The sequence below is a fragment of the Carcharodon carcharias genome, chromosome 18 (assembly GCF_017639515.1).
Source record: "Carcharodon carcharias isolate sCarCar2 chromosome 18, sCarCar2.pri, whole genome shotgun sequence".
Taxonomy (NCBI): Eukaryota; Metazoa; Chordata; class Chondrichthyes; order Lamniformes; family Lamnidae; genus Carcharodon; species Carcharodon carcharias.
The window spans coordinates 106,153,236-106,167,347 of NC_054484.1; the positions used below are offsets into that span (position 1 = coordinate 106,153,236).

General features: G+C 54.9%; 1 protein-coding gene across 1 annotated transcript in view; it reads right to left on the minus strand.

The window, feature by feature from the left end:
- glra2 (glycine receptor, alpha 2) overlaps window positions 1-14,112 on the minus strand; it is a 399,641-nt gene that overhangs the window by 5,289 nt on the left and 380,240 nt on the right. Inside the window, exon 10 of the mRNA XM_041210937.1 lies at window positions 5,291-5,422. Coding sequence (XP_041066871.1) covers window positions 5,291-5,422 — 132 coding nt within the window. The remainder of the gene's footprint in view (window positions 1-5,290; window positions 5,423-14,112) is intronic.

Here is a 14,112-nt window from a genome sequence, read left to right on the forward strand (position 1 = left end):
AAACTAAAGGGGTGAGAGAATCAGTGCGGTAAAATGGTATTGATTGTTTCCTAGGGCAGAATTTTTAGGTTGACATGCAGGCAAGTGCTCGACATGACCAGATGTGAAATCGTGCACGATGAAGTCGGGTGAGTGTCCAGACGTCACCCTGCGCTGGCCGAATATTTCGGTTGGCAGGCGCGTGAGTGTCAAAAGCGCACTCGCTGACAATTAGGGAGACAATTAAAGTTGTTAAAGTTCCAGTTGTCTCTGATTTTTTGTTGTCCGTCCAACCTTACAGTTGGTAGATGAGCAAATCTGCCAGGCAGACTTTGCATTTTTGACGAACCCTCATCCAAGGGTGGAATGATGTTTCTATTATTAAATAAGTAAACAAATGAAAATATATGGGCAGAATTTTCATCATGTATATCTTCAGGTGACTGATTATGATGCGTGGGCATTTTTTCCTGGATTTTTAAAACTTCATTGGTTTTAAAGTCTTCAGCTCCCTGAGGCAGCTCTTCATTCAGTGCTCGCCCGCGCTTGCGCTTATGTCAATGTCCGCACTCCTCCCACCCTGACCCCGGCACCGCTGAGCATTTCAGTGCACGCTTGAAATTGCGGTTGGGAGCTGATCGGGGGCGGCGGTCTGTTCTCTGGCCACTCCCAGGCCCGCCGATTGCGCCCACGCGCCGACAGAAGAAGATCGGCTCGCTAAAATGGTATCGACCGTTCCCTAGTGTCCGGTGTAGTGAGAGATAGGGAGGGATCCATCTCCCGATAAGAAAGCAATAATAGTAGTTGGACTACTACTATAACATCAGCCATGGCAGATAAAAGTTTAGTGTAGGGACCCGAGAGGTCCCGCACTGAATTTTTGGCAAATAACCCAAAAGGTGAAAAAAAAATTGATCTAAGTCACGAAAACTTTTGTTCTGGAGAGTGAAAGAGAGAGAGGGGTACCCTTGTGGGGGGGGGAGGGGGAGGAGGGATGGGGGAGGGAGTTAATAGGCAGTGACAGGCAGAGGGAAAAGTTGTTTGTTTGTGCCTGTAGGTGGGAGCCTAAAAGATCCCTTCATTCCTCCCACACTGCGACTTGAAGTTTCGTTTGGAGTGTGAAAGTTTTAAGTTGTTAAGATAAATGTTATAAGAAAGGAAGTATGCATAGCTTTAGATATGTGTGTGGTTGTGTGAGATTTAATGTGTTTTCTTCCCGAAATTGTCATTTGTGTGTGGAGTTCAGAACTCTGAGTTAAAAGCCTCAGGTTATGGGCAGAGATTTCTGGGTGATGTGCGGAGGGCAGGCCCCACACATCGCTGTGTAAAATGTCGCATGCCATCGTGATATTTAGGTGGGCAGGCACGTGTTGCACTTCATCACGCGCCCACCATTAATTAACGGGCTAGTTAAGGTCCCTAACTCGGCAATCGACGCCGATTTTCAGGCGCCCGTGTGATCATCGGCTCAGCACACGGGCCCAACGGACAGGCGGGTAGGAGACTTTTTAATAAAACTCATCCACCAGCGGGATAAGAGGGCTCAGCTCAGTGGGGTTGTCAATCTGGTCTGTGAATATTTATTGCAGAAAGTATTTGTGATCTGCAGCAGTTCAGATCGATTTCCAAGAGCTTTCTCTGTACTTTGAAGCTTCAGCTCACCAGTCTGCAGACAGTAATCTTTATCGGGCCTGCAGCTTTCCGGAGGCCTCACTTTAGCCTGGGTATAGGTTCTGACATGTCCACTGGGGGCAGCTCCTCTGAGGAGGAAGGGAGGGATAGAATAAGGAGGAGGCCAGCAGTGGACAATCAGCTTCCAGGGGAGCCACCTTTGGGAGGCCAGGCGCAGACACAAGGGGCTCAGGGTCAAGAGGTTGTCCAAGGTGGAAGGGGCCACAGAAGACGCCACTATCCTGCTGCCAGGGTTTACAGGCAGCGAAGCAGCTACCTCAATACGTCTGAGGTGCAGTGCCGAAGGAGGCTCCGCCTCTCCAGGGAGACAGTCAACTATATTTGTCAGATGATTGGCCCTGAGATCTCCCTAACTGTGTGGGTGGACACCCCATGCCAGCGGCTCTGAAGGTCACAGTTGCCCTCAACTTCTATACCTCTGGCTCCTTCCAGGGCTCAGTGGGTGATCTTTGTAGCATCTCCCAATCAGCTGTCCACACTTGTGTCAAGCAGGTTACAGACGCTCTGTTCAGACGGGCATTGATCTTCATCCACTTCCATTGGGATGAGGCCAGTCAGACACAGTGAGCCAGAGGCTTCGTGGCCATTGCTGGCTTCCCCCGTGTCCAGGGTGCTATAGACTGTACACATGTGGCCATCAAGGCGCCAGCAGGTGAGCCCCGGTGCCTTCATCAACAGGAAGGGCTTCCACTCCATGAACGTGCAGATAGTGTGTGATCACAGGATGCTGATTCTACAAGTCTGTGCAAGGTAGCCAAGCAGCTCCCACGATGCTACATCCTCAGACACTCCCAGGTGCCGGGGCTCTTCAGTGCTCCAGCCCGGCTGGATGGATGGCTGCTGGGTGACAAGGGCTATCCCCTCAGAAGGTGGCTCATGACGCCTCTCCACCATCCAAGAACAGAAGCTGAGCAGCGGTACAATAGGAGCCACGTCTCCACAAGGGCTGTGGTGGAAAGAGTCATCGGTCTTCTCAAGATGCGCTTCCGATGCCTGGACCACTCAGGGGGCGCACTCCAGTACCCCCCAGATCGTGTCTCGGTGATAGTGGTAGCATGCTGTGCTCTGCACAATCTTGCGCGGGAAAGGTGGGACACAGTTGACGATGAAGACGTTGACACAGTGGCTGTGGCTGCACACGATGAGTCCAGCAGTGAGTCCGAGGATGAGGAAGCACTGGGTGATGATGAAGGGCAGCACGCCGACCCACTACTACACCAAGGAGGCAGGGACACCCGGGACAATTTAATCCAGCGAACCTTCAGCCAGCTCCATACACATGGATCAGCAGGACCAGCATCGCCTGGCGCTTCCACATGTGACACTTAGGTGCTACATCTTCCACCTCATCAGCTGCAACTAAGGGCTTAGTACAGAAACATCAATGTCCACTCAAACACTCATGAGATGTGTGTGAAACATACAAATGCAGCACAAAGGAGACACCCTCAGCCATGGCCACACATCTGGATTTAATTTAATCCATGATATGGTGCAACAAAATGAAAGGAAAACGTTTTTACAACAGCAATAAATAATAATTCCCTAATCTCAGACTAACAAAAAAGCACCAGTGAGAAATCCGTGACGTGCCTAAGTTGACTTATGCTTAAATTTCCGGGTGCTACGCCTTGATGTTCAGAGTGGGATCTGAGACAGCTGTTGACTCTGCTGTCCTGTTGGCCTCGATGACCTTGGCGGGTGTTCTCTGGCCTGTGGAGCTTGTGCTGGTCCCGCCTGGGAGGGACTGGCCAGTTCCACAGCTGGCATCTCCCCAGTTGCCACAGCCTCACCAGATACAATGTTCACTGGGAGAGGGAGGGAGGAGCTGCCACCCTCATCCGGAGCACCCTGAGAGGTGCCCGCAGAGATTCCAGGCAGCTGCTGCGCCAACGTGAGGTCACTTCGGACCCCCCTGCTCACCATGGATGGATGGGCACCGAGTTAGGAAACTTGGTGCCCAGACCATCTCCCACACTGCCAATGACCAGATGTGGCCAATGGCGCTGTGAGGGCTTGTTGGTCCGAACATAACCCCAGGAGGAGCTGCTTGTTCTCCTGGAAGCCCCTCTCCAGGAGAGTCGCCGCTCTCTCCACGGAAGGAGACTGATGCTTTGACATGAGGCTCATGGCATCACTCATGCTCCACAAAGCATGGTCTTGTGCAACACTCCCAGATGTTCCCACACACCCGGCCACATTTCCTACAGCTGCTGCATCGTGGACGACCCCAGAGACACATCATCAGGCACCGACTCAGCATGTGCCTGGTCCCCTGCTGTCCTCTGACTGCTGGCACCGTGGGCACTCTCTGTCTCTGCCAGCTCCTCCAGTGACTGTGAAGTGCCCTCACCGCTGTGCCCCGGAACACTAGCCGATGTTCTAACTCCCACTGAGGTGCTAGTATCTGTGCTGGTGCCTGCCTGGCAGAGATGGTGTGATGTAGGTGACAGTTCATGGCCCTCGGGTGTGAGAGGGGAAATCTGTAATGGAGCCTGGTCGGCAGGTTCTGATGATGCTGAAAATAACATCAGTTAGCGTCCACACAGTGACACACTTCATCCCTTTCCCCCTGGCTCACTGTGCGCTCAACCATCCAGAACCAAAGGAGACAAACATTGGTGGGGTGGTAAATAGTCAGGAGGAGGCCCAAACATTACAGGCAGATACAGACAGGCTGGTCAGATGGCCTAAGGAATGCTAAATGGAATGTGATGTGGATAAGTATGAGATGATGCACTTGGGCAGGACAAACGAGGTATGGGAATACACAAGGAATGGTAGGACCGTGGAAAGTAAGGAGGATTAGAGGGACCTTGCTGTGTATGTCAACAGGCCCATTAAGGTAGCGGGACAGGTACACAAGGTGTTTAAGAAGGTAAATGCCATACTTACCTTTGTTAGCCAAGGAATTAGTGTAGGAACAGGGAGGTTATGTTGTAAATGCAGAAAACGCTGTCGAGGCCAGAGCTATAGTTCTGCAGTTGTGATCAGCCCTTCATGGGACAGGTGTGATTGGAGTGGAGAGAGTGCAGAGGTCGCTGACCAGGGTGCATGCTGGTCTGGAGAGCTGGAGTTATGAGGACACATAGCATAGACTGGGGATATTTCCCCTGGAGGAGAGGAGACTGAGGGGGGGACATGATTGAACTTTATAACATTATGAGGGGCATAGATAGGGTGGACAGAAAGGAACTTTTCCCCTTGGTGGAGGGATGACTAACCTGGTGGCATTTATTTAAGATAAGGGGCATGAGGTTGACAGGGAGGAACTTTTGTACAGAGTAATGTGGGACGCACTGGCTGAAAGGGTGGTGGAGGCTGAAACCCTCCTAACACGTAAGAAGTATTTGGATGTGCAGTTGTGATGTCATGGCGTACAAGGCCACGGGGATAGTGGTCAGAAATGGGATAAGGTGACTTTGGAAGGTGCTGGACACGCGCATCTTCGAAGGGCCGAGGAACCTTTGCCTATGACCCACACGTCTGACTCTATTAGTCTGTGAATGAGCAATGTTGCTGCATCGATTCCAATGATCAACAGTGCTTTGGATGGTGGGGAGACTGGGTGGATGTGACTGTGGACCTCAAATACCTGGCCGCTTCACCCCAGCCTCACCCACACCTGTGGACCTGGGTACATGGTGGGTTCAAGCTCCAGGTCCTCCTGCTGGAAACCGGCCAATATCAGCAACTGGGCCCAGCAGCCTCCAGTCCCCAAACGCTCATATGCATTATGTGCAATTTTCTCCTGCAAAACAGAGACGACCATTCATTGGAGCTAATCACACATGTACTCTGCACTCACAAACTGCACCCCAACCACAGTGGCCCATCTGAGACCTCCAGCGGCTCCTGTCCACACTACTGCAAAAATATAGTACAGCTGCTCCCAACATCCCCTCAGACTGCTACAACGGCCACCTCGGATACATTCTGCATCCAACACTTTCGGAAACACACGGTCTCAGCTCCCATGGCAAGGAGGCACAACTCGGTGCAGCACCAAGGGCACCAGATGGTTCTTGGCCACGACACCTTGAGGCTCCCCTTCCCCATCTCATCACTGTGAACAGGGATGTGTTGGAGATCTGAGTATGTGCCGAGCTGCATCTCCTGCAGGTTCCCCCCAGACTAGTCATGTGCATCTAAGACCAGAACATGGTTCGGGGGAGAACCCATCTCCTCATGAACCACTCAGGCTGATGTAAGCATGGGCACTATCTGTTTACACACCCAGCATGTGACCAATGCCCAACAGGAGTCGATGCAGTCACGACAGTGAGACTTGGGGGGAGTGGGGGATGGGGGTGGGTAAGGCTACCTGCTGGGTTAAATGCCCAACACCAACATTGTCCTCACCCTTCCAGAGCGTGACAAATTGTTGCAGTGCCTACAGCACTGGATCCAGGGGCGCCACATCACATCACAGGAGCTCACCACCTCCCCCACCTCCTCTCAGGCACGTTTGGTCATGTGGGGGGGGGGGGGGGGGCGGCGGGGGCCTCCTCCTCCTGTCCTGGGGAAACAGTACCTCGCAAAGTGCGGCCACCCCCTCGAGGAGGGCAGCAAGGCAGGAATCAGAAAAGGGAGGGGCGCATTGATCCCATCCCCCAAACTGGCCTATCCTACACCCTGCCCTGCTCCTGACCCACAACCTGTATCATGTCCTGCTCCTGACCCACACCCTGTATCCTGTCCTGCTCCTGACCCACATCCTGTATCCTGTCCTGCTCCTGACCCACACCCTGTATCCTGACACACACCCTGTATCCTGACCCACACCCTGTATCCTGTCCTGCTCCTGACCCACACCCTGTATCCTGACCCACACCCTGTATCCTGTCCTGCTCCTGACCCACACCCTGTATCCTGTCCTGCTCCTGACCCACACCCTGCATCCTGTCCTGCTCCTGACCCACACCCTGTATCCTGCCCTGCTCCTGACCCACACCCTGTATCCTGACACATACCCTGTATCCTGACCCACACCCTGTATCCTGACACACACCCTGTATCCTGTCCTGCTCCTGACCCACACCCTGTATCCTGACCCACACCCTGTATCCTGACCCACACCCTGTATCCTGACAAACACCCTGTATCCTGCCCTGCTCCTGACCCACACCCTGTATCCTGACCCACACCCTGTATCCTGACCCACACCCTGTATCCTGACACACACCCTGTATCCTGTCCTGCTCCTGACCCACACCAGGTATCCTGACCCACACCCTGTATCCTGCCCTGTTCCTGACCCACACCCTGTCTCCTGCCCTGTTCCTGACCCACACACTGTATCCTGCCCTGTTCGTGGCCCACACCCTGTATCCTGCCCTGTTCCTGACCCACACCCTGTATCCTGCCCTGTTCCTGACCCACACCCTGTATCCTGCCCTGTTCCTGGTCCACACCCTGTATCCTGACCCAATCACTGTATCCTGACTCACACCCTGTATCCTGCCCTGTATCCTGACTCACACCCTGTATCCTGCCCTGTTCCTGACCCACACCCTGTATCCTGCCCTGTTCCTGACCCACACACTGTATCCTGCACTGTTCCTGACCCACACCCTGTATCCTGACCCACACCCTGTATCCTGCCCTGTTCCTGACCCACACCCTGTATCCTGAGCAAAACCCTGTATCCTGCCCTGTTCCTGACCCACACCCTGTATCCTGACCCACACCATGTATACTGACCCACACCCTGTATCCTGACCCACACCCTGTATCCTGGCCCACACCCTGTATCCTGAACCACACCCTGTATCCTGCCCAGTTCCTGACCCACACCCTGTATCCTGACCCACACCCTGTATCATGACCCACACCCTGTATCCTGCCCTGTTCCTGACCCACACCCTGTATCCTGACCCACACCCTGCATCATGACCCACACCCCGTATCCTGCCCTGTTCCTAACCCGCACCCTGTATCCTGACCCACACCCTGTATCCTGGACCACAACCTGTATCCTGACCCACACCCTGTATCCTGAACCACACCCTGTATCCTTCACTGTTCCAGACCCACACCCTGTATCCTGACCCACACACTGTATTCTGCCCTGTTCCTGACCCACACCCTTTGTTCTGACCCACACCCTGTATCCTGCCCTGTTGCTGACCCACAGCCTGTATCATGCCCTGTTCCTGGCCCACACCCTGTATCCTGACCCACACCCTATATCCAGTCCTGTTCCTGACACACACCCTGTATCCTGACCCACACCCTGTATCCTGACACACACCCTGTATGCTGTCCCACACCCAGTATCTTGCACTGTTCCTGACCCACACCCTGTATCCTGCCCTGCTCCTGACCCACACCCTGGATCCTGCCCTGTTCCTGACCCAAACCCTGTATCCTGACCGACAACCTGTATCCTGACCCACACCCTGTATCCTGCCCTGTTCCTGACCCACACCCTGTATCCTGACCCACACCCTGTATCCTGACCCACAACCTGTATCCTGCCCTGTATCCTGAGCCACACACTGTATCCTGACCCACAACCTGTATCCTGCCCTGTTCCTGACCCACACCTTGTATTCTGACACACACCCTCTATCCTGGCCCACACCCTTTATCCTGCCCTGTTCCTGACCCAAACGCTGTATCCTGCCGTGCTCCTGAACCACACCCTGTATCCTGCCCTGTTCCTGACCGACACCCTGTATCCTGCCCTGTTCCTGACCCACACACTGTATCCTGACCCACATCCTTTATCCTGGCCCACACCCCGTATCGTGCGCTGTTCCTGACCCACACCCTGTATCATGACCCACACCCTGTATCCTGCCCTGTTCCTGACCCACACCCTGTATCCTGACCCACACCATGTATGCTGACCCACACACTGTATCCTGCCCTGTTCCTGACACACACCCTGTATCCTGACCCACACCCTGCATCCTGCCCCACACCCTGTATCCTGCCCTGTTCCAGACCCACACTCTGTATCCTGACCCACACCCTGTATCCTGCCCTGTATACTGACCCACACCCTGTATCCTGCCCTGTTCCTGGCCAACACCCTGTATCCTGACCCACACCCTGTATCCTGCCCTTTTCCTGTCCCAGACCCTGTATCCTGACCCACACATTGTATCCTGCCCTGTTCCTGACCCACACCCTGTATCCTGAACCACACCCTGTATACTGCCCTGTTCCTGTCACACACCCTGTATCCTGACCCACACCCTGTATCCTGACCCACACCCTCTATCCTGCCCTCTTCCTGTCCCACACCCAGTATCCTGACCCACACACTGTATCCTGCCCTGTTCCTCTCCCACACCCTGTATCCTGACCCACACCCTGTATCCTGACCCACACCCTGTATCCTGCCCTGTTCCTGACCCACACCCTGTATCCTGACCCACACACTGTATTCTGCCCTGTTCCTGACCCACACCCTGTATCCTGACCCACATCTTGTTTCCTGACCCACAACCTGTATCCTGCCCTGTTCCTGACCCACACCCTGTATCCAGTCCCACACCCTGTATCCTGCCCTGTTCCTGACCCGCACACTGTATCCTGACCCACACCCTGTATCCTAACCCACACCTTGTATTCTGCCCTGCTACTGACCCACACCCTGTATGCTGACCCACACTCTGAATCCTGACCCACACCCTGTATCGTGCCCTGCTCCTGACCCACACCCTGTATCCTGACCCAAACCATGTATCCTGACCCACACCCTGTATCCTGCCCTGTTCTTAACACACACCCTGTATCCTGACCCACACCCTGTAGCCTGAACCACACCCTGTATCCTGCCCTGTTCCTGACCCACACCCTGTATCCTGAACAACACCCTGTATCCTGACCCACACCCTGTATCCTGCCCTGTTCCTGACCCACACCCTGTATCCTGACAAACACCCTGTATCCTGCCCTGTTCCTGACCCACACCCTGTATACTGACGCACACTCTGTATCCTGCCCTGTTCCTGACCCACACCCTGTATCCTGACCCACACCCTGTATCCTGACCCACACGCTGTATCCTGCCCTGCTCCTGACCCACACCCTGTATCCTGCCCTACACCCTGTATCCTGCACCTGTTCCAGACCGACACCCTGAATTCTGAACCACACCCTGTATCCTGACCCACACCCGGTATCCTGCCCTGTAGCCTGACCCACACCCTGTTTCCTGCTCTGTTCCTGACCCACAACCTTTATCCTGACCCACACCTTGGATCCTACCCTGTTCGTGACCCACACCCTGTATCCTGACCCACAACCTGTATCCTGACCCACACCCTGTATCCTGCCATGCTCCTGACCCACACCCTGTATCCTGCCCTGTTCCTGACCCACACCCTGTATCCTGACCCACACCCTGAATCCTGCCCTGTTCCTGACCCACACGCTGTATCCTGACCCGCACCCTGTATCCTGCCCTGTTCCTGACCCACACCTTGTATCCTGCCCTGTTCCTGACCCACACCCTGTATCCTGACCCATACCCTGTATCCTGACCCACACCCTGTATCCTGCCCTGCTCCTGACCCACACCCTGTATCCTGCCCTGTTCCTGAACCACACCCTGTATCCTGACCCAGACACTTTATTCTGCCCTGTTCCTGACCCACACGCTGTATCCTGACCCACACACTGTATCCTGCCCTGTTCCTGACACACACCTTGTATCCTGCCCTGTTCCGGACCCACACCCTGTATCCTGCTCTGTATCCTGACCCTCACCCTATATCCTGACCCACACCCTGTATCCTGCCCTGTTCCTGACTCACACCCTTTATCCTGACCCACACACTGTATCCTGCCCTGTTCCTGACCCACACCCACTAACCTGACCCACACACTGTATCCTGCCCTGATCCTGACCCCCACCCTGTATCCTGACCCACACCCTGTATCCTGCCCTGTTCCTGACCCACACCCTGTCTCCTGCCCTGTTCCTGACCCACACACTGTATCCTGCCCTGTTCGTGGCCCACACCCTGTATCCTGCCCTGTTCCTGACCCACACCCTGTATCCTGCCCTGTTCCTGACCCACACCCTGTATCCTGCCCTGTTCCTGCTCCACACCCTGTATCCTGACCCAATCACTGTATCCTGACTCACACCCTGTATCCTGCCCTGTATCCTGACTCACACCCTGTATCCTGCCCTGTTCCTGACCCACACCCTGTATCCTGCCCTGTTCCTGACCCACACACTGTATCCTGCACTGTTCCTGACCCACACCCTGTATCCTGACCCACACCCTGTATCCTGCCCTGTTCCTGACCCACACACTGTATCCTGAGCAAAACCCTGTATCCTGCCCTGTTCCTGACCCACACCCTGTATCCTGACCCACACCATGTATACTGACCCACACCCTGTATCCTGACCCACACCCTGTATCCTGGCCCACACCCTGTATCCTGAACCACACCCTGTATCCTGCCCAGTTCCTGACCCACACCCTGTATCCTGACCCACACCCTGTATCATGACCCACACCCTGTATCCTGCCCTGTTCCTGACCCACACCCTGTATCCTCACCCACACCCTGCATCATGACCCACACCCCGTATCCTGCCCTGTTCCTAACCCGCACCCTGTATCCTGACCCACACCCTGTATCCTGGACCACAACCTGTATCCTGACCCACACCCTGTATCCTGAACCACACCCTGTATCCTTCACTGTTCCAGACCCACACCCTGTATCCTGACCCACACACTGTATTCTGCACTGTTCCTGACCCACACCCTTTGTTCTGACCCACACCCTGTATCCTGCCCTGTTGCTGACCCACAGCCTGTATCATGCCCTGTTCCTGGCCCACACCCTGTATCCTGACCCACACCCTATATCCAGTCCTGTTCCTGACACACACCCTGTATCCTGACCCACACCCTGTATCCTGACACACACCCTGTATGCTGTCCCACACCCAGTATCTTGCACTGTTCCTGACCCACACCCTGTATCCTGCCCTGTTCCTGACCCACACCCTGGATCCTGCCCTGTTCCTGACCCAAACCCTGTATCCTGACCGACAACCTGTATCCTGACCCACACCCTGTATCCTGCCCTGTTCCTGACCCACACCCTGTATCCTGACCCACACCCTGTATCCTGACCCACAACCTGTATCCTGCCCTGTATCCTGAGCCACACACTGTATCCTGACCCACAACCTGTATCCTGCCCTGTTCCTGACCCACACCTTGTATTCTGACACACACCCTCTATCCTGGCCCACACCCTTTATCCTGCCCTGTTCCTGACCCAAACGCTGTATCCTGCCGTGCTCCTGAACCACACCCTGTATCCTGCCCTGTTCCTGACCGACACCCTGTATCCTGCCCTGTTCCTGACCCACACACTGTATCCTGACCCACATCCTTTATCCTGGCCCACACCCCGTATCGTGCGCTGTTCCTGACCCACACCCTGTATCATGACCCACACCCTGTATCCTGCCCTGTTCCTGACCCACACCCTGTATCCTGACCCACACCATGTATGCTGACCCACACACTGTATCCTGCCCTGTTCCTGACACACACCCTGTATCCTGACCCACACCCTGCATCCTGCCCCACACCCTGTATCCTGCCCTGTTCCAGACCCACACTCTGTATCCTGACCCACACCCTGTATCCTGCCCTGTATACTGACCCACACCCTGTATCCTGCCCTGTTCCTGGCCAACACCCTGTATCCTGACCCACACCCTGTATCCTGCCCTTTTCCTGTCCCAGACCCTGTATCCTGACCCACACATTGTATCCTGCCCTGTTCCTGACCCACACCCTGTATCCTGAACCACACCCTGTATACTGCCCTGTTCCTGTCACACACCCTGTATCCTGACCCACACCCTGTATCCTGACCCACACCCTCTATCCTGCCCTCTTCCTGTCCCACACCCAGTATCCTGACCCACACACTGTATCCTGCCCTGTTCCTCTCCCACACCCTGTATCCTGACCCACACCCTGTATCCTGACCCACACCCTGTATCCTGCCCTGTTCCTGACCCACACCCTGTATCCTGACCCACACACTGTATTCTGCCCTGTTCCTGACCCACACCCTGTATCCTGACCCACATCTTGTTTCCTGACCCACAACCTGTATCCTGCCCTGTTCCTGACCCACACCCTGTATCCAGTCCCACACCCTGTATCCTGCCCTGTTCCTGACCCGCACACTGTATCCTGACCCACACCCTGTATCCTAACCCACACCTTGTATTCTGCCCTGCTACTGACCCACACCCTGTATGCTGACCCACACTCTGAATCCTGACCCACACCCTGTATCGTGCCCTGCTCCTGACCCACACCCTGTATCCTGACCCACACCATGTATCCTGACCCACACCCTGTATCCTGCCCTGTATCCTGACCCACACCCTGTATCCTGACCCACACCCTGTATCTTGAACCACACCCTGTATACTGACCTGTTCCTGACCCACACCCTGTATCCTGAACAACACCCTGTATCCTGACCCACACCCTGTATCCTGCCCTGTTCCTGACCCACACCCTGTATCCTGACAAACACCCTGTATCCTGCCCTGTTCCTGACCCACACCCTCTATCCTGACGCACAATCTGTATCCTGCCCTGTTCCTGACCCACACCCTGTATCCTGACCCACACCCTGTATCCTGACCCACACGCTGTATCCTGCCCTGCTCCTGACCCACACCCTGTATCCTGCCCTACACCCTGTATCCTGCACCTGTTCCAGACCGACACCCTGAATTCTGAACCACACCCTGTATCCTGACCCACACCCTGTATTTTGCCCTGTAGCCTGACCCACACCCTGTTTCCTGCTCTGTTACTGACCCACAACCTTTATCCTGACCCACACCTTGGATCCTACCCTGTTCGTGACCCACACCCTGTATCCTGACCCACAACCTGTATCCTGACCCACACCCTGTATCCTGCCATGCTTCTGACCAACACCCTGTATCCTGCCCTGTTCCTGACGCTCACCCTGTATCCTGACCCACACCCTGAATCCTGCCCTGTTCCTGACCCACACGCTGTATCCTGACCCACACCTTGTATCCTGCCCTGTTCCTGACCCACACCTTGTATCCTGCCCTGTTCCTGACCAACACCCTGTATCCTGACCCAAACCCTGTATCCTGACCTACACCCTGTATCCTGCCCTGCTCCTGACCCACACCCTGTATCCTGCCCTGTTCCTGAACCACACCCTGTATCCTGACCCACACCCTGAATCCTGCCCTGTTCCTGACCCACACGCTGTATCCTGACCCACACACTGTATCCTGCCCTGTTCCTGACACACACCTTGTATCCTGCCCTGTTCCGGACCCACACCCTGTATCCTGCTCTGTATCCTGACCCTCACCCTATATCCTGACCCACACCCTGTATCCTGCCCTGTTCCTGACTCACACCCTTTATCCTG